At 36.3% G+C, this 20,715-nt stretch overlaps 1 protein-coding gene across 1 annotated transcript in view; it reads right to left on the reverse strand.

The window, feature by feature from the left end:
• Nucleotides 1-1,091: 1,091 nt before the first annotated feature.
• Nucleotides 1,092-20,715, reverse strand: part of LOC140167768 (uncharacterized) — a 67,585-nt gene continuing 47,961 nt past the window's right edge. The window contains exons 3-4 of the mRNA XM_072191059.1: nucleotides 20,491-20,631; nucleotides 1,092-1,144 (exon numbers count right to left, since the gene is read on the reverse strand). Coding sequence (XP_072047160.1) covers nucleotides 1,092-1,144; nucleotides 20,491-20,631 — 194 coding nt within the window. The remainder of the gene's footprint in view (nucleotides 1,145-20,490; nucleotides 20,632-20,715) is intronic.

A 20,715-nucleotide genomic window follows, 5' to 3' on the forward strand; every position in this document is an offset into this window, starting at 1 on the left:
TCTATGGTGGATTTACTATATACCGTTACATGCAGGATACTTTTGAGTCAGTACTATTTGGGTATCATCTCTATGGAGACTACATATAGGATCCCATCAACGATTTTGAAATAAATCAAAAAAATACTTCACAAAATGTAAAATGTATAGCCTAATTTGTTGTACACATTGACACCAATTTATAACATCACATATTGTTAGATTCAGTCACTATGGTTCATTATGTGAAAATAGAGGCCTTTTTAAAAGTTGCATCTGAGCTAGAGTCAACTCTCAAACAATACATAGGCCAGGTCTTCATGTGTTTGTTAAGGAAACTTGACTTCTATGGACTCAGGTGCAATTTTAAAATGGCCTCTTTTTTACACAATGAACCATAGTGACTTAAAAAGACCCTTTCATTGATTTGCTCAACCTTAACCGAAGGATTATAAAAATCATCAAAATTCAGACTTTGGCACCTTTGTTATAGTGTCACAGATGTGCCAACATAGCCTGCTAGTGGTTAAACCGATAAAATGAGCTACTAAAATACACAAATCTGTAATTCTAAGTTGAGAAATTAACGACATGTATTTGAATGGGTTTCAACTTTGTCATTACTGCTGTTTTCCTTGGCTCTTTGCCAAATTTTTCAAAAGCAAAAATACCTAATTTTTTAATGATTAACCCTTCACTCTTAGGCAATTTATAAACAATTTTAATATTTTTACACCTTCGCTGAAATCACTGAAAATGCCTTTAATACAATGATGCTATAAATTGGTCCAGATGTATATAATAAACAAGGTTACAAATATCTTTTACATTTTGTAAAATATTTGTTTAATTTATTTAAAAAATCATTAGGGGAGCTTATATGTTGTGGATCCTGTCAAAGAGGAAGTCCTATTAGAGCAGTTTTCGAGTGAACCAAACCTGCCTGCTTATCATATTAATCAGTGACAAGGTTATCTCTACATTTGACAGGTACTAATTGATGTAATAACATTAACACCTGTAAAATTCAGAGATAACGTTGTCACTGATTGATTTGATAATCAGGCAGATTTGGTTCACCCCAGAAGAACTGCTCTGACAGGGTTTCTTCTTTAAGTGGGAATGTGATCTGAGTTACCTGTTGCTGCTGGTACAGCTGATGGTGCTGTGTCCAATGCAGCAATGTCAGAGACAAAATGGATAGGGATTAGTATACATATAATATTTATTAGAATACAAAGTAAACCTTTAGTGATTATTAATTTTCATACAAATAATAATATCTTGTCAAAATTAGAACCTTCTTAGTCAACAAGTCATCTAATTAATAATAATAATGTTGGTTCTTTTTTTAATTTGTGAGATTATTGGCCAATTGTACATAAATAGAACGATTTGATATCTTTTACTAGAGAGTGACATCGGAGTTACTTCCGTGTGTACTGATGTATGAAAATGAAATGAAATGAAATGAAATGTACCACTTTTAATTGCATGCGTGAACATGCCAGTTATTTGAGTCAATGTGTGCAATGGGCTATTTCATTTAAAATCCACACTCTCCCTGTGGAAGATTTTGGAAATATCTTCCACAGTGGGAGTATGAATTTTGAATGGAATGAACACATTAGCAGCTCCATTTGAAACTCACCCTCCCTCAGTGGAAGATTCAGGTTGAATCTTTCTCAGAGGGTATATGTAATTCTAATGGAGCTGCCTCGTGTGGTCTTTCCATTTGAAACTCATACTCCCCCTCCAAAATCTTCCACAGGGGTAGTGTTGATTTCAAGTGGAATAGCCCAATATTTTAATACTACATGCATTGGGGTAGACACTGATGTCACTCTTGAGGAAGTCAAGTGGATTATAGACCCAATAGAGAAGTTTTTAAACTTACACGTTGTTTCGCTAACTTTTCAAAGAGGAAACAAAACAAATGTGACCTGCTACCATAAAATGAGCGTAAAGTCTCAAGTTGGTAGTTTCGAGACATCCCTGGCTGCTGTGTTGGTGTTCTTTGTTTCACATGTACTTGATAAAGCCAATAGTAATAGCCATAGACGTACATGTCTGTATGTCTTTTGTGAATGGGGTAACAATGGGTCACGCTGCTGGTTTATACAGGTGCACTGCAAACAAAGAACTTCAACTCGATCAGCAGCCAGGATGTCTTGAAACTACCCAATTGTGACTTAATTCTCATTTCGTAGAAGCAGGACACAAATTGGCATTTGAAATTGGGCTAATCAAGCATCTTCTGCAATCATTTTGTTGCGATGTTCGATGGAATGCATCAATGACCCTAATTATCATAATTAATACAACTTCACAGTCATCTACACATGGATGTCAATGTGTTGAGCCAGCTGTTTTGTGCGCCCATCTATGCGATAAATTTATATTGTGTGTGTATGCCACCACTTTGTGATCAATGAAATGTGCACTGATGACATCACCACATGTTACTCGCTAAAATGAAAATTCTGCGGAGGTCTTAGACCCTTATGCGGGATCCAGGGGCAGCACTTTGCCAGAACTGGGATTTCAGTCCACATTTTTTTACTTATATTTAGCATTTGGGTGCTTATTTGAATTTTTTAACAAAATTGCACAAAATTCGGACAGAATTCTAAATTAATTCTGTAATTTGATATTCCAATGCATCAAAGATTTTACATAAATCACATTTTTTTTTCAAATCTAAGATGCCAAATTTAAATTTTATTTCAACCATGCAAGACTTCATGACTACAAGAGGTTATTACTACATATATATATATATATATTTTAATTAAAAATCATATTCCATTAAAATTGATAAAGAAGTTAAGATTAAATATATTAACTGAAGCTCAGAAGATTCCTCAGAATATACACATTAATGTGAAGGAATTTGATCAAGCATCAATTAAATATTAACGATACCTATATGAGGGAAAATGTTAACGATACCTAGTTATGAGGGAAAATTGAAGAAAATTAAAACATGATATCGATTTACGCTAGCAGCAACTTAAAACAAGGTGATTATGTTACATATTGTTAGTTAGCATGACAATTATGATGCAGCGTTAGAGGAGCCTCAAGACAGTTCCTGAGGAAGTGATTTTTAAGTTTAATACAATTTGGATTCAGAAATATTAGATTAAAACAGCTTATAAATTGTATTTTTTCACTGCTTGGTTAAGGTTTTAAAATACCAATCAACCCATCATTTCTAAAATCTATTATAAATCAAAATCTGTTTTCAAATGCAAATTTAGGGCTATCTAAAGATAATTTTGCCTCAGAAATATCAGATTAACAACTAATATTTTAAAATATATTAATAAATATTTCTTCACCGTTTATATAGGGTTTACAGACTAGCATTTCTATAACCTCAATACACAGATTTGGAGTAAAGGTCATTAAGGGGTCACTTCCAGTGTAAAACCAAAGAAGTTTTTTTTATTAGCAAAGAAACACATAGGACAGTCACACCTGAATTGTCGTTACCCAATGTATATGGGGTATTTTTTTTTGGGGCCAAAGGTCATAAAGGGATCACTTACAGTATAACATGAAATACATTCATTATGCCACTTCTCCCATAAATTATGTAGGACAGTGACAACACTTGCACACATGCATTACTATTACCTGGTGTCTATGAATCATACACAGATTTGGGGTCAAAGTACATCATTAAGTGTCTCTTTAGTACAAAACCATATACCTTCAAAAATTTATCATAGCACAGTGATGGTATGTTCAAACATGAATTGATGTATACCCAGTGTACACATAGTATTTTTTATTTGCGATTAAAGGCCATTAAGGGCTCACTTACAGTCCAAGACGAAAAACCTTCAAAACACCTCTTCTGCCATATGCCATACATTGCATTGGCTAATGTTTATGGATGGTTCTTAGACTTTGGGGTCAAAGGTCATTAAAGGGTCACACCACTGCTGTGTTCGTGGTCTTAGACCACAACCAGATCTAGTTCTTTTTTCTTTCTTCTGATGATCTTTACATTTGCTCTAAGACTCGCATGCTTACACGATTTGATATAAAATTGGATCGGTTGAGCCCATATTTATTAGTCGAGCTTTGAGTTTTAAAATATTGACGAGACATAGTCGAGTCCAATATTTTACAACTCATAGCGAGACCAATAAATATTGGGCGTAAAGCATCAATTTTATCATTATTATGTTTTGGATCCAATATTATCACAACTTGGATCCATCAAAACATAATAATGACCTAACTTGGTCACAACCATGACTGACCATGACCATACATGTCACATGAAACTTGTGGGATCAAAGGTCACACAGAGGTCATAGGGGTCAAAAAGGTGCTTTTGACTCAAAATGCTACTTCTCCCACAAATTATGTACGACAGTGACACTACTTGCACACATGCATTGCTATTACCCAGTGTCTACAAATCAGACACAGATTTGGAGTCAAAGGTCATGTGTAAAAGGAGTCACTCTGAAAAAAAACCCGAAATACCTAGCACAGTGACGGTATGTTCACACATGAATTGCTATTACCTATTGTATATGTGGTATTTTTTATTTGGGTCAAAGGTCAATAAGGGTCACATCTGGTCCCACACGAAATACCTCCAAAATGCTGCTTCTGTCACAAATAACATAGCAGAGCGATGCCACATGCACTGATATTTTGATGTTAGCATGGAATGTCCATGGGATGTTCAGAGATTTTTTGGGTCAAAGGTCATTAAGGGGTCACACCATGGCTGTGTTTGTGGTCTTAGACTACAGCTATGTCTAGTTTATGTTTTACTACCTCACACTCTGGATTCCCTGATTCTGACTCTGGATTCCATGATTCTCACACTCTTGAATGCAATGATTCCCTGATTCTCACACTCTAGATTCCATGATTCTCACACTCTGGATTCCATGATTCTCACACTCTGGATTCCCTGATTCTCACACTCTGGATTCCCTGATTCTCACACTCTGGATTCCCTGATTCTCACACTCTGGATTCCCTGATTCTCACACTCTAGATTCCATGATTCTCACACACTGGATTCCATGATTCTCACACTCGGGATTCCCTGATTCACACACTCTGGATTCCCATTCTCACACTCTGGATTCTGGATTCCCTGATTCACACACTCTGGATTCCCTGATTCACACACTCTGGATTCCCTGATTCTCACACTCTGGATTCCCTGATTCTCATACTCTGGATTCCATGATTCTCACACTCGGGATTCCCTGATTCTCACACTCTGGATTCCCTGATTCTCACACTCTAGATTCCATGATTCACACACTCTGGATTCTCACACTCTAGATTCCATGATTCTCACACACTGGATTCCATGATTCTCACACGGGATTCCCTGATTCACACACTCTGGATTCCCTATTCTCACACTCTGGATTCCCTGATTCTCACACTCTGGATTCCCTGATTCACACACTCTGGATTCCCTGATTCACACACTCTGGATTCCCTGATTCTCACACTCTGGATTCCCTGATTCTCACTCTGGATTCCCTGATTCTCACACTCTGGATTCCCTGATTCTCACACTCCCTGATTCTCACACACTGGATTCCATGATTCTCACACTCGAGATTCCCTGATTCACACACTCTGGATTCCCCTATTCTCACACTCTGGATTCCCTGATTCTCACACTCTGGATTCCCTGATTCACACACTCTGGATTCCCTGATTCACACACTCTGGATTCCCTGATTCTCACACTCTGGATTCCCTGATTCACACACTCTGGATTCCCTGATTCTCACACTCTGGATTCCCTGATTCACACACTCTGGATTCCCTGATTCACACACTCTGGATTCCCTGATTCACATACTCTGGATTCCCTGATTCACACACTCTGGATTCCCTGATTCACACACTCTGGATTCCCTGATTCACACACTCTGGATTCCCTGATTCTCACACTCTGGATTCCCTGATTCTCACTCTAGATTCCATGATTCTCACACTGGATTCCTGATTTCACACTGGATTCTGATTCTCACACTCTGGATTCCCTGATTCTCACACTCTGGATTCCTGATTCTCACTCTAGATTCCATGATTCTCACACTCGGGATTCCCTGATTCTCATACTCTGGATTCCCTGATTCTCACACTCTGGATTCCCTGATTCTCACACTCTGGATTCTCACACTCTGGATTCCCTGATTCTCACACTCTGAATTCCATGATTTTCATACTCTGGATTCCCTGATTCTCACACTCTGGATTCCCTGATTCTCACACTCTGGATTCCCTGGATTCCCTGATTCTCACACTCTGGATTCCCTGATTCTCATACTCTGGATTCCCTGATTCTCACACTCTGGATTCCCTGATTCACACACTCTGGATTCCCTATTCTCACACTCTGGATTCCCTAATTCTCACACTCTGAATTCCATGATTTTCATACTCTGGATTCCCTGATTCTCACACTCTGGATTCCACGATTCTCACACTCTGGATTCCACGATTCTCATACTCTGGATTCCCTGATTCTCATACTCTGGATTCCTGATTCTCACACTCTGGATTCCACTGATTCTCACACTCTGATTCCCTAATTCTCACACTCTGAATTCCATGATTCTCACACTCTGGATTCCATGATTCTCACACTCTGAATTCCATGATTTTCATACTCTGGATTCCCTGATTCTCACACTCTGGATTCCATGATTCTCATACTCTGGATTCCATGATTCTCATACTCTGGATTCCATGATTCTCACACTCTGAATTCCATGATTCTCACACTCTGGATTCCATGATTCTCACACTCTGGATTCCATGATTCTCACACTCTGAATTCCATGATTCTCACACTCTGGATTCCATGATTCTCATACTCTGGATTCCATGATTCTCACCCTCTGAATTCCATGATTCTCACACTCTGGATTCCCTGATTCTCATACTCTGGATTCTATGATTCTCACACTCTGGATTCCATGATTCTCATACTCTGGATTATATGATTCTCACACTCTGGATTCCATGATTCTCATGCTCTCCAAGGTTATGGAAAGTAGACAAGGAACATTCTAACTGATTGGTTTCCTACATGATTGTTTTTTTTAAAACAAGACATTTCACCTCTAAAACAAAATACAACCACTTAAAAAAGCCATTTTGTAACATTTGCTGAGGATGACGCCCTCAATATTTTTCATAATTATGTTTTTACACAATTGTAATATTTTAGTAAACTAACATACCCTGCACAAATGAAGACTTTAGGTGCTGTAGTTTTGTTAAAATCTAAGAATTTGAGTAAGCCGTCTAAACCAGACGGTTTATTATTACGATTGAAATGATTTGAACGCGTATGTGATGTTCATAACACATGGCGTAGCCAGCACTTTTTCAGAGGGGGGGGGGGCAAGACAAATTTTAAGGGGTCACCTTTTGGCGACAAAATCAGATAATGATAAACAAATGTGCTTGTGAAAGCGCGTGAAAATTTTTTGCCATATTGAAGCTAAACTGGTGAAATATGGTACAGAAAGTGAATAAATTTGTGCGGAAGCGCAAAAAATTGGCACTTTAGGTTAAAATGGCAAAATATAATGTAAATTTGGTCAGAAACACAAAAAGTCTTAAATGTCGGGCGGTCACCATCCCACAGGGGGCAAGACTTTTCACAGGGGGGCAGTTCCCCTGGCTACGCCACTCACGACCGGACGCTTAGTGACACGTATAGCGTCATCAGCACTGGTAGTAAATTCCAATTTTCTTGGCTTTACCTCAGGTGTTCAGCTCAAAATTAAAAGGGACCATATCTGTCAGTAAAAGCTAACATTTTATGGAAAAGAAATACTAAAATCTATTTTTTATGGAAATGTTACAATATGGCTTTAAAATCAAGCAAATATGGTCATTTTCAGGGGGAAAAGCTACAACAATAAATGACAAAATTAAGGAGGGGGCACCACAAAAATCGATGAATATGCATCTGTGAAGAAAAATCGGCAACACTGTCGCCTGTTACCTAGTTTTAGGATTGATGGTGGTGAGATATTGTTACCAGAAATAACATTTACGGACCGTGCTAAATATGACATCATTGGCGATGCTACGAGAGAAAGCAGATAAAAATACAGCAATAAATATAATAAATAGCAATAAATTCTGGAATACAGGATTGGAACAGGATAAAGTTTGAATCTTTGAACAACATAATCCGAATACCCCACAATTGAGTCTTCCAAGTCTTTGATCTCTTTCATCCCAGCTTACACCTTAGATCGTAAACCCAGGAAGTAAAGATTACAAGTCAAAATGCCATGTGTGATCGACATAATGCTGTATTTCAGTATGCATTTTTAGGATTTTATAGAATTCTTCTTGTTATATTAATGCCCACGCTTCTCCAGCTAGTAAAATTTGTGAGTTTCTTATGCTGAAAATGTAGAACTTCTCTTGATTACTTGATTAAAATGTGCAACTTCACTTGACACATACATGGAGTTCAACCTCCTTAACCACTTCTTAACCCTCTTCACGCCGGTGTTGACTGCAGACGACAAGTTTCAATTTTTTTTTAATTCAAAAATTTTGGAATTGTACATTTTTTATGACCATATTTGGAATCATCATGAAAAATGTGTTAAAATGAGTACAAACAACCCTAGTATTGGTTCAGCGGTTCTTGAGTTAGCTCTTGAATATTTTGAGAAAATATCTCAAAACTTTTTATTTTGAAGCCTATGACTAGCATGCAGAGCATTAATAATACAATGTAGTCTCCTTAAGGGATCTAAAATGAGCGTTTATTGCGTTTCGACAGTATTTTTTGTGTGACATGAGAGCACCTCAGACCTATCGAATTGCATTCTGAATACGAAGCATGTCTTTCTGATATCAAATAATTTTCATTTTTTGAAAATCACAATATAATACAAATTTTATGACAAATTATAAAAATTTGATATTTTTCAAATTTTTGATATATAACAGTCCTCGAAGTAAATTATATAAATCTAATGATATATTCTTAAAGTGTATGTAGCAGGAGGAAAAGCCGACGGTCAATTGAAAATTTTGACCTTTCATATTGAAAATATGGATTTTTTTTCCCAAAAGACCTAATTTTTTTTGATGTTTTGGGAAAAAAAATCCATATCTTCAATACGAAAGTTCAAAATTTTCAATTGATCGTCGGCTTTTCATCCCACCTACATACACTTTAAGTATAAATCATCAGATTTATAAAGTTTACTTCAAGTAGTACTGTTAAATATCAAAATATCAATTTTTAATGATTTGCCATAAAATGTGTATTAAATTGCGAATTTCAAAAATCAAAATTATTTGATATCAGAATGACATTCTTCGTATTCAAAATGCAATTCGATATGTCTGATGTGCTCTAATGTCCCACAATAAATACTGTCCAAACGTTCATACCCCAGCCCTTAAGTTAACCATTTATTTCCAGATCAAAATTGTCACTTTTTGTTATGGAACCATGAAACAATACTGATAAAATGTTACCTCAACTAAATCGTAAAGCTAAGAAAACAACACCTGCTAGAATTGGATGAAAATAATTAAATTGTAAAAATTTCTTCAAATATGAAATTACACCTTGTCATATTTTGTACTTGTTTTTTTGTCACTCAGCGTGTCATTATAGTGCAATGACTGCGATCTCGCAATCACACCGATCAGCTTACAGCTCGGTTTAAATTTGTCAAGAAAACTTTCACTTGTTTCTTGTGCTTGATGGCCGATATAAGGCGAAAGAGGTTTGTTTCATGGGAGGATGGAAATACAATGCGGATGCGTTTTTTTTTCGTGACTGTTTTTCGACTTTGGAACTTTTGGATGAAATTGCTGGATAATTTCTTAAATAACAACCACAATAACAACAACCAAAAAAAAAAAAACAGTGTATGTATTCAATAATTACATTTATAACACTCTAAACACAGATAACTAAATGTGACACGATCAAGGGAATGAGTCGGATGTCGCTAACATTGATTTTGAGATATTGGCAAAGAAAGTGTTAAAATTCTTTTGTTTTTGTTTTCAGTGATTGATAAAGTGATGTAACTTCGCAATGAAAAGTCGAATCAACTTGTGGTTTTCAGTTTCTGAAAGCTCTAAACGTCCTCTTTAGAAATATATGTAAAACTCATTTTCAACCAGGATTGACATGTGACTCATTCCCTAGATCATGTCACATATGTTTTTATTAGTAACATTCTCCATTAAATGAAATTTTTACTATAGTTACGTAACATTAAAAGAGGCTTTAATAATTCTCCTGAAAGAATTCAAACCATAAGACAGATGCATGTAAACACCAATATAATATCTACTATCAAGGCTGTGTAGCTTGAAACCTGTCATATATGATATCATCTATGTTTGTCAAATATTACTCAAATTTATAAATTAGCTTTTAAAAAATTATTCTCTCTACTTCTAATAAGTCTGTTTCCTATTACCTATATCACAGCAAATCTTCTGTCAAAATTGCCATTATATGCTGTTGGAAAGGTTAAATTTATAGAAAATTTTGAATGGATATCCCAACCATTTGGAAATATCTTTATAAAAATGCCAGGATTTCGCCAAAAAAACTGTGAGGTTTAACAAATTGGACACATTTATTGTGCACCGTTTCTATATTGAGTATATATCGTCTACATTGCACTCTGAAGCAAATTAATAATTTATCGCCATTGGACACACATTTACCTTGAATTAGGACTTATTTTTTAACCCTGAACAATAAACAATGCCAATTTCATAGAATATTCTATTTCAAGATTCCGAATCAATTTCACCGCTGTGGTGTTCCTGGTATTTTGTTATTTTTCATTGCTCCATTGACTTGTCATTTTTTTCCCTTCACCATCAGGCTATTCCAGTTGAAAACCTTACACCCTATAGAATGTCCTACACAGTTAACCCCATTTGAAATTCACACTCCCTGTGTCGAAGATTAAGGACATGTCTTTCATAGGGGGTGTATGGGTTTTAACCAGAATACCGCATATAGAACACAGTATGTAAGCCCATCCTTTACCATTAACTCTAATTAATGTTACATCTTCAACTTTCTCAGTTGAAAATCAAACAGTTTTCATCAATAATCAAGTGACGAAACAAGAAGAAACAGTCCCGGAAGATTTTTAAACATTAATATCCTTGTGAGCATTTAAAAAGCTTTTCATCAATTTTAATTAGCCTAATGTATCTGATTTACGTCACTTCTTTGAAAAGAAGACATCTTACGCTTCCCACAATGCATTTCTTTCATTTCAATTTTCAGAACTTATTTAATATCTAATATCTAGTGCAATTCAGATGGGTTGTTAGTGACAAAATGTACCTCAATGAACAGAGCATTTCCAGACCTTGCAAAATATGTTTAGGTAGTCTAATCCCGAGGGGGGCACTCCCACTTTGGAGGTGATGCGTATGTAGGGCTGTTAAGACCCTTTTTTCAGCGTCGCTGTCACCCAAAGACCCCATATTTTTTACAAACACATGCTCTGTCACCTGAAGACCCCTTATTTTTCCATTTGATCTGTCACCCAGCAAATTTCATTTATCACTGATTTTGTTACTTATTTTGAAAAAACAAAACAAAGAAATTTGAAGCCATTTAGAACTAGAAATTCAAGGTTTCTGTGGCGCTGTTTTGGCTCTCACCCAAATGTTCCATTTGCAAAAAAAGGTCATGTTCTCACCCAATGACCCCATATTTTTTACATTTTGCTTTCACCGAATGCCAAAATTCATGCTCTCACCCATTGACCCCATATTTTTTACATTTTGCTCTCACCGAATGCCCCTTACTGCGAAAGTGTCAGCCCTACACCTATATATATCCATTTCATATAGAATTGCCCCTCCCCTGGGTCTAATCTCAACATGAAAACAATGGGCACCTGTACAATGTAATAGCAGCGTCATTTGTTGTAATGGGTTGATGCAGTATGTTGCAAAGGATTCTGGGAAGGGTACAGTATATTCTCCGACTTCCTTGTATAAGGTTACTGTAAATGTGGCTATTTTAGTAAGGGATTTATTTTCAAGATATCATTATTTGACCTGACATCAATTCAGTTCAATTATACACAACTCACACAATTCCCAAAAACCTCAAAAATTCTCTTGAGTCCCATTTTTTTCCATTGAGTTTTTTATATAAAGTTTATTGCACCTGACATCAATTCCGCAAAATAACAACTTGCACAATTTCCAAAATCCTCAAAATCTCTCTCAAGTCCCAATTTTTTCCATTTTGGTTTGGTGCTCTGGTTACTGTTATCTGCCGCCATGCAGTTTGATTCCACCGTAGACTCTGAAGACAGAGTCTGTGAGTCTTTAATAGAGGTTATCCACTTCACTCATGTGTGACTTCTAACAAAAGATGCTGATTCCCGTAGTATTCCTCATTCAAAAGAATTCAATACACGACCTCGGAGTTACATGCATGACTTTGGCGGGCTATTTTGAAACAGTCATGGTTACACATGCAGGTACTTCTTTTGAAAGTCCTAAACAAGGTATAGCAGTCGCTGATAGGATATGCAGCTTATAGAACACGGATAACCTCTATTCTGCTCGCTCTCCACACAAACTGTCTGCCAATGATAACATCGCACACCCTTTCTGATTTATTTTGCCTGGGGAAACCCCATCAATGCAACCACTGTTTTCAGAGGTGCCCAGGGGTCAAACAAAATACATCAAAATCTTTTAAAAACACATACATTGAAATTAAATATGAAATACAGATAATAAGATGCGCATGTATACAATATACTGATTGGCCAATAGTCATGATCCAATTAGATTGTTACATTAATTGACTGTTGGTTTGCTGGCAGACTACTGATAATTTTAATTAATGAAAGGATTAAAATCCTTTCATCTCTGTGGCTTTGCATGTAGGATGGTAAAGGTTGATATAACATTACGCTGCAAAAAAAGGTCATAACGTCCTATTGATGTGTTGGGTCATCTTCCTGATGGTATCACACTACCAAATGACAGCCCACTAGAGATCTGTAGCCTTGTTTCAAGCACAGTGTTTGAGTTGAGGCACCAGGGCTCTGGGATAGTAATTTTGTCCCTTCCTTGATCATGATCCAATTAGATAGTTACATTTGACTGTTAATATGCTGGCAGACTATACCAAATTTAATCCTGTCAATCTCTGTGGCTTTGCATATAGGACAGGAAAGGTTGTTATAACATCAAGCTTCAAAAACAGGGTCATATGTCCTATTGATGTGTGGGGTCATCTTCCTGATGGTATCACACTACCAAATGCCCACTAGAGATCTGTAGCCTCGTTTCAAGCATATTGTTTGAGTTGAGGCACCAGGGCTCTGGGATAGTAATTTTGTCCCTTCCTTGATCATGATCCAATTAGATAGTTACATTTGACTGTTAATATGCTGGCAGACTATACCAAATTTAATCCTGTCAATCTCTGTGGCTTTGCATATAGGACAGGAAAGGTTGTTATAACATCAAGCTTCAAAAACAGGGTCATATGTCCTATTGATGTGTGGGGTCATCTTCCTGATGGTATCACACTACCAAATGACAGCCCACTAGAGATCTGTAGCCTTGTTTCAAGCACAGTGTTTGAGTTGAGGCACCAGGGCTCTGGGATAGTAATTTTGTCCCTTCCTTGATCATGATCCAATTAGATAGTTACATTTGACTGTTAATATGCTGGCAGACTATACCAAATTTAATCCTGTCAATCTCTGTGGCTTTGCATATAGGACAGGAAAGGTTGTTATAACATCAAGCTTCAAAACAGGGTCATATGTCCTATTGATGTGTGGGGTCATCTTCCTGATGGTATCACACTACCAAATGATTTGCCCACTAGAGATCTGTAGCCTCGTTTCAAGCATATTGTTTGAGTTGAGGCACCAGGGCTCTGGGATAGTAATTTTGTCCCTTCCTTGATCATGATCCAATTAGATAGTTACATTTGACTGTTAATATGCTGGCAGACTATACCAAATTTAATCCTGTCAATCTCTGTGGCTTTGCATATAGGACAGGAAAGGTTGTTATAACATCAAGCTTCAAAAACAGGGTCATATGTCCTATTGATGTGTGGGGTCATCTTCCTGATGGTATCACACTACCAAATGACAGCCCACTAGAGATCTGTAGCCTTGTTTCAAGCACAGTGTTTGAGTTGAGGCACCAGGGCTCTGGGATAGTAATTTTGTCCTTCCTTGATCATGATCCAATTAGATAGTTACATTTGACTGTTAATATGCTGGCAGACTATACCAAATTTAATCCTGTCAATCTCTGTGGCTTTGCATATAGGACAGGAAAGGTTGTTATAACATCAAGCTTCAAAAACAGGGTCATATGTCCTATTGATGTGTGGGGTCATCTTCCTGATGGTATCACACTACCAAATGACGGCCCACTAGAGATCTGTAGCCTCGTTTCAAGCATATTGTTTGAGTTGAGGCACCAGGGCTCTGGGATAGTATTTTGTCCCTTCCTTGCTTGGCTAATATTCATGATCCAATTAGATAGTTATATTTGACTGTTGGATTGCTGGCAGACTACCAAATTTAATCGTTTCATCTCTGTGGCTTTTCATGTAGGAAGGAAAGGCTGATATAACATTACGCTTCAAAAAGGTTATGTGTCCTTTTGATATATATAGGTCTATGTGTCACATCATCTTCTTGATGGTATCATGGACACGACCAAAGGTCAGCCCCATAGAGATCTGTAGCCTTGTTTCAAGGCATCATGGCTCTGGAATAGTTAATTTTGTCCGTTCCTTGATTGGCTAATCCCAGGGGGGCACTCCCACTTTGCGGTGACACGTATGTAGGGCTGTTAAGACCCCCTTTTTCAGCGTCGCTCTCACCCAAAGACCCCATATTTTTTTATGAACACATGTTCTGTTATCCGAAGACCCCTTATTTTTCCATTTGATCTGTCACCCAAAGACCCTTATTTTTCAATTTGAACAGCAACTTTCATTTATCACTGATTTTGCTACCTATTTTTGAAAAAAAACAAAGAAATTTGAAGCCTTTTTGAACTAAAAATTCAATTTGAAGATGCGTAAATGAGTGTGTAACGTAGCTCACAGTAACATAGTTCACTGGTTTTTAATGCTTTTAATGTGATTTGCGAACGTTAGAACGTTATGTCGGTTAATTCTAATATAAATGGGGTTCGACCACTGGTAGCTTTCACATATTATTAGGAAATACATGTAATACAAGTGCATACTATAGAATCCTGGTAACGTAGCTCACCAATCTTAACATGGTCGGTCGAAATTTCAATGTTTACAACATTTCTATGCCAAAAATGCTGCAGCATCATGATTTTTACTGTGATTTTTAAAAACCTACAAGTGTTTCCTTTCAAAAACCGCAAATTACATTGATACCTCTGTTTTACTTCTTTCCAATAACGTGTGTTAAAAAGGGGTAACATAGCTCACAGTGTTTTGGTGGAAAGTGCAATTTAGTTTAGAATTACACAAAGACGTTTTAATCACTAAAAAATAATGTTGATAAACAATATGATGGTGCGTTAGTCTAATTAAAAAACAACAAATATGTAAAGAAATCGCATTTATTCAAAGAAAAATATTCAGGGTTAGATGTGACACTTGAGCAGTGGAAACACATTTTTAGCGATTTTTGAGCCTTTGCAAGGGTTAATCAAGCTGAAGAAAGCATTTAAAAGTATGGAAAACTATATATGTCCGTGTAGATCTCGTTGAGTTCTACCAGTAAAACAACATATTTGATGCCCTAAATGCTCGACAAAGTGTTTGTGGACCAAAGAATGGAAAAAAGGCTATTAGCACCGGATTTTGTAGAATGAGCGATATTCATGATCCAACTAGATAGTTACATTTGACTGTTGGTGACATGTAAAACTGAGTCATTTTTAAGAAAAGTTGAACAATGATGGCGCTATTCATCTTAAATCTTGTTTGCATCTTTACAAGGGGCAGACACTTGTAAAATGACATTAGAACATCACCAAAAATAGTTAAAATACTAACAAATGACAAGGGAATTTTCAAAAACTTTTTATCATGAAATGTAAGATATAACTGATATTATTGGGCTAATTTAAATTTATAATATATGTAAATAGCGCCCTCAATTTGCACACAAATGTACAGTTGATAGAATAAAAATTACAAAAAAAGCAAAAGAAGATGCATAATTTGAGATAGAAACGAAAATCGATGTTAAAAATTGCTTCAAAATATATGTGCATATGTGACCATCCACCACAACTGAGCCCGGATGTCGCCAGTGCCACTATTGAGATATGCTCCATTGAACTTAATAAACAATAGGAAACAAAGGATTTATTGACTGTTTTATTGATTTTTCACTACTTAAATGTCAAGTACTATAGACATGATATACATCATTTTAAAGCTAATTTCAAGCAGAATATTTTGGTTGAATATCTCAAAAATGATGATTGGCGACTTCCGCAGGGCTCAGTTGTGCTGGATGGTCACATGTACAGTTTATTAGTGTGATAGCTGTTGGTATTATTCAGGTCTAGAATTGAACATTATATAATGTTTTGTAATTAAAATTAATAAATGACCACATTTAAACAACCGTGGCAGACTTCTAATTTGAATCCTTTCATCTCTGTGGCTTTGCATGTGGGAAGGAAAGATTGACATAACATTACGCTAAAGGTTATGTGTCCTTTTGATGTGTCACATCATCTTCCTGATGCTATCACCATCACTACCAAAAGTCAGCCGCATAGCTAATGTATAGTCTCGTTTCATGGCATCAAGGCTCTGGGATAGTAATTTTGTCCCTTCCTTAAGGGATCTGGAATGAGCGTTTTGAGCGTTTCAACAGAATTTTTGTGGGACATGAGAGCACATCAGACATCGAATTGCATTCTGAATACGAAGAATGTCTTTCTGATTATCAAATAATTTTCATTTTTTGAAATTCACGATATAATACAAATTTTATGACAAATTATTAAAATTTGCTATTTTCTCATATTTTTGATATATAACAGTCTTCGAAGTAAATTTTATAAATCTAATGACATATTCTTAAAGTGTATGTAACTGGGAGGAAAAGCCGACGATCAATTGAAAATTTTGACCTTTCATATTAAAGATATGGATTTTTTCCCAAAAAGACCTAATTTTTTGGTGTTTTGGGAAAAAATCCATATCTTCAATACTGAAAGGTCAAAATTTTCAATTGATCGCCAGCTTTTCATCCCACCTACGTACACTTTAAGTATAAATCATCAGATTTATAAAGTTTACTTCAAGTACTATTAAATATCAAAAATATCAATTTTTAATGATTTGCCATAAAATGTGTATTACATTGCGAATTTCAAAAAATCTAAATTATTTGATATCAGAAGGATATTCTTCATTATTCAGAATGCAATTCGATATGTCTGATGTGCTCTAATGTCCCACAATAAATACTGTCCAAACGTTCATACCCCACCCCTTAATTGGCTAAAATTATTTTTTCCTTTTTTTGTTTCTTTTGCTTCTCAATTTATTTTTATTCTGATCTCTCATGTCTTGTCCACCTACCTCTGATGTAACGTAAACATATCATATTACTAGCCATCTTGGTTGTCATGGTTTTGTGGCAGGAGAAAAGAATACTACAGGCAATCCTTGAAATAAGCGGGCGCGGGGAGCAAATTTGCTCTCGTAAAGCCACCAATTGCTCCTGGTCCTTGTAAAATTCACACGAACCAGGAGCAATTTTCTAAAACAAATTGCTCCTGGTTCCAGTTTTGCACTTGATGCAGTAGTGCTGGTATGCTGTACTGTTTATGCAGAAAAGAATTGAGTATTTGAAAATTGCTCCTGTTTCTTCAGAAATTGTTCCTGGTTCTTGTAAATCCCAGTGAACCAGGAGCAATGTTCAAAAACAAATTGCTCCTGGTTCCAGTCCGCTTATTTCAAGGCTTGACTACGGGGCTTATCATAGATTGAGAACTTGATTGTTGAGAGTTACATGATACAAATTGAATCAGCTATTTTCTCAAGTTATTTTTGTCCACTTCCTCTAGACTTGGCAACATGACAGCTAGTTATGTGATATATTTATGCTACAGAAGAGATAGGACATAAAAGATATCAAAATAAAAATAAATCGAGAAGCCGTTGCAGAACTATTTCTTTGTAACTTGTGCATCTTTACAAAATGAAAATGAGTTACATGTAAAACTCAAGGAATAGGGTCTAATGTATTATATAAAATAGATGTGACTTTATTTTTGCTTGTTCTCAGTTTTGAGGACTGAGATGGGTCCCCACCCATCAACATGGACCCCCTTGACAAAAATCCTAGCTACGACACCGAATATAATCCCTGTTGGAAAATTAAAATGGTTTTCTTGAAGGAATTGCCTTTAAACTCATATCCAACAGTAAAGGCAGTAGTAAAATTCCAAATTGTCTTAAGGTTATGATGGCATTAAATTGGTCAACAGAGTGAGCCCTCCTGATTTTTGCATTTGAATATTATGGCCTAATGATATTAGGACCAAAGGGACCGTTCACAAACACTTGTTGGGGGGCCTGATGCAAAAAAATTTCATCGCAAAAATTTTTCCTTTACAGATCTCAAAAGTTTCAGGCCCCCCTTTTTGACATGAAAACTATGGGTCAACCCCATAGAAAAGCATATACTCAATTTTCACAGGACAATTTGTGGTCATTTTTTTCAGGGCCCCCCTTAGGAGGATCAAAAATTTTAAGGGCCCCCTTTTTGCATCAGCCCCCCTTAACAAGTGTTTGTGAACGGTCCCTAATGATCAAAATTGAAAAAGATTTTTATATTAGTGACCGTTCCCTTCGTCCTCATTTATATTCAATTCAATGCAAGTTTGACAATGTATACTGCCCATGGGAAGTTACATGGCATATGCATGCATGCATGCCACGGAACACGGATATTCTTGTGCTGTCTGCAACCTTCCAAGCTATCACTAGGATCCACAACATGCTCATCTATCAGTGTGCAGTTCTTTAACCCCAATACATTTGCACATTCATTGAATGACCTTTGAAGATTTGGGTACAAATACTCATACTCTGCAACTTGAGGTCCAATTTTGCACTATAATTATGTAATTGATGTTATTGGACTATGCCACTGGGATGAGGCTCTTGTGGTCCATAGTGTATATTGCAGCATTGAAGACAAATTTACCATCAGTCACTGAGAGATGAGCCCAAGGGATTCTTGGTGGGCGGATAGGTATACAGAGAAATACGGCACATTTGAGGTGCATTTTCAGGCATTTTTGGTATAACTTTTTCCAAAAATTCTGGAAAAATTGTAGATTTATCATTGTTTTTTAGCAAAATTTGTAAAAATGTTTCCAGAATTGGGGCAAATTTACTGAAATTTTGAACAGAAATATCAACATTTTGTACTTTTTTGGGAATTTTTGAGGTACGTTTTCGGAATCCCAGCCGCACATCCTTACCCAACAAACTTATTTATTTTTATGTCTTTATTAAAAGTTATTGACAAATTCAATACCAGATGAATTACTAGCAAGCAAGTTAGAAACCACTGACATACATGTATGGAATACCATCCTGAAAAATAAACACAAATGAAGTTCCTCTCTTACATATATTCATGACATAAATTTAAACCTGCATGCTCATGACAATTTGATGACATGGTCATGTGCAGCGGATTGTTAGCTCCAATCTGATACCGCATTTTCTACCAAAACTCTAAATTGAAAACGATTGATACCAGTATATGAAATTTGGTACATTTTCAAAGGTTGCAAATCAAAATGATCCAGCCCCCTGTTGACCATTTCCAAGTGCCTGGTTCATTCAGTTGTTTTAAAATTTGAAATATTTGGATTTAATTGCTACAATGCTTTTCTTGCTGTATATGCAGGGATGATATGATCAATTTAAGCTAGGGGTCGTTTAGAGCTCTGCATGCTCCTTTTTAATTTGGAACTTTTAAAAATCCACCAAATTTCAAATACTGCATGGTATCAATCTTTGTCAATTTAGAGCTTTTGGTAGCAAATGTGGTATCAAATTAGAGCTAAACAAAATGCTGCACATGATTGTGACAACCAAATCGTCAAAACATATATTAAGTAGGTTTACATTTATGACCATTTACTTAAAGAGGAAGCCCCATCAGAGCAGTTCTTCTGCGGTGAACCAAACCTGCCTGGTTATCAAATTAATCAGTGACAATGTTATCTCTGAATTTGACAGGAGCTATTTAATGCAATAACTGATTATGCCTAAAACATCAATTATAGTACCTCAAATTCAGAGCTAACCTTGTCACTGATTAATTTAATAGCCAGGCAGGTTTGGATCACCCTAGAAGGACTGCTCTGGCGGGGCTTCCTATTTAAGTGAGGACGTTCTTTATGTGCTGTGTTTATAAGCGCATCATGTCATACCTCTTTCTAATAGTGGTGTGTCAGTAGTGGCATCCGAGTCTGAATTGGCTTCGTCATATTGTTTTTTGTGTCTCTTCCGATGATGATGGCGCTTTGCTGGCTTTGGCATGTGAATGCCCACATATGTGTGTTTACGATGACCTGCGAAAGTAGAGGAAAAAAAGAAGGAAAGATAAAGAGAAAAACCTTGTTATTTAACATGTACTGCTTTCATACCCTATTAGT

This window comes from Amphiura filiformis, chromosome 13 (assembly GCF_039555335.1).
Source record: "Amphiura filiformis chromosome 13, Afil_fr2py, whole genome shotgun sequence".
In the NCBI taxonomy this organism is placed as follows: Eukaryota; Metazoa; Echinodermata; class Ophiuroidea; order Amphilepidida; family Amphiuridae; genus Amphiura; species Amphiura filiformis.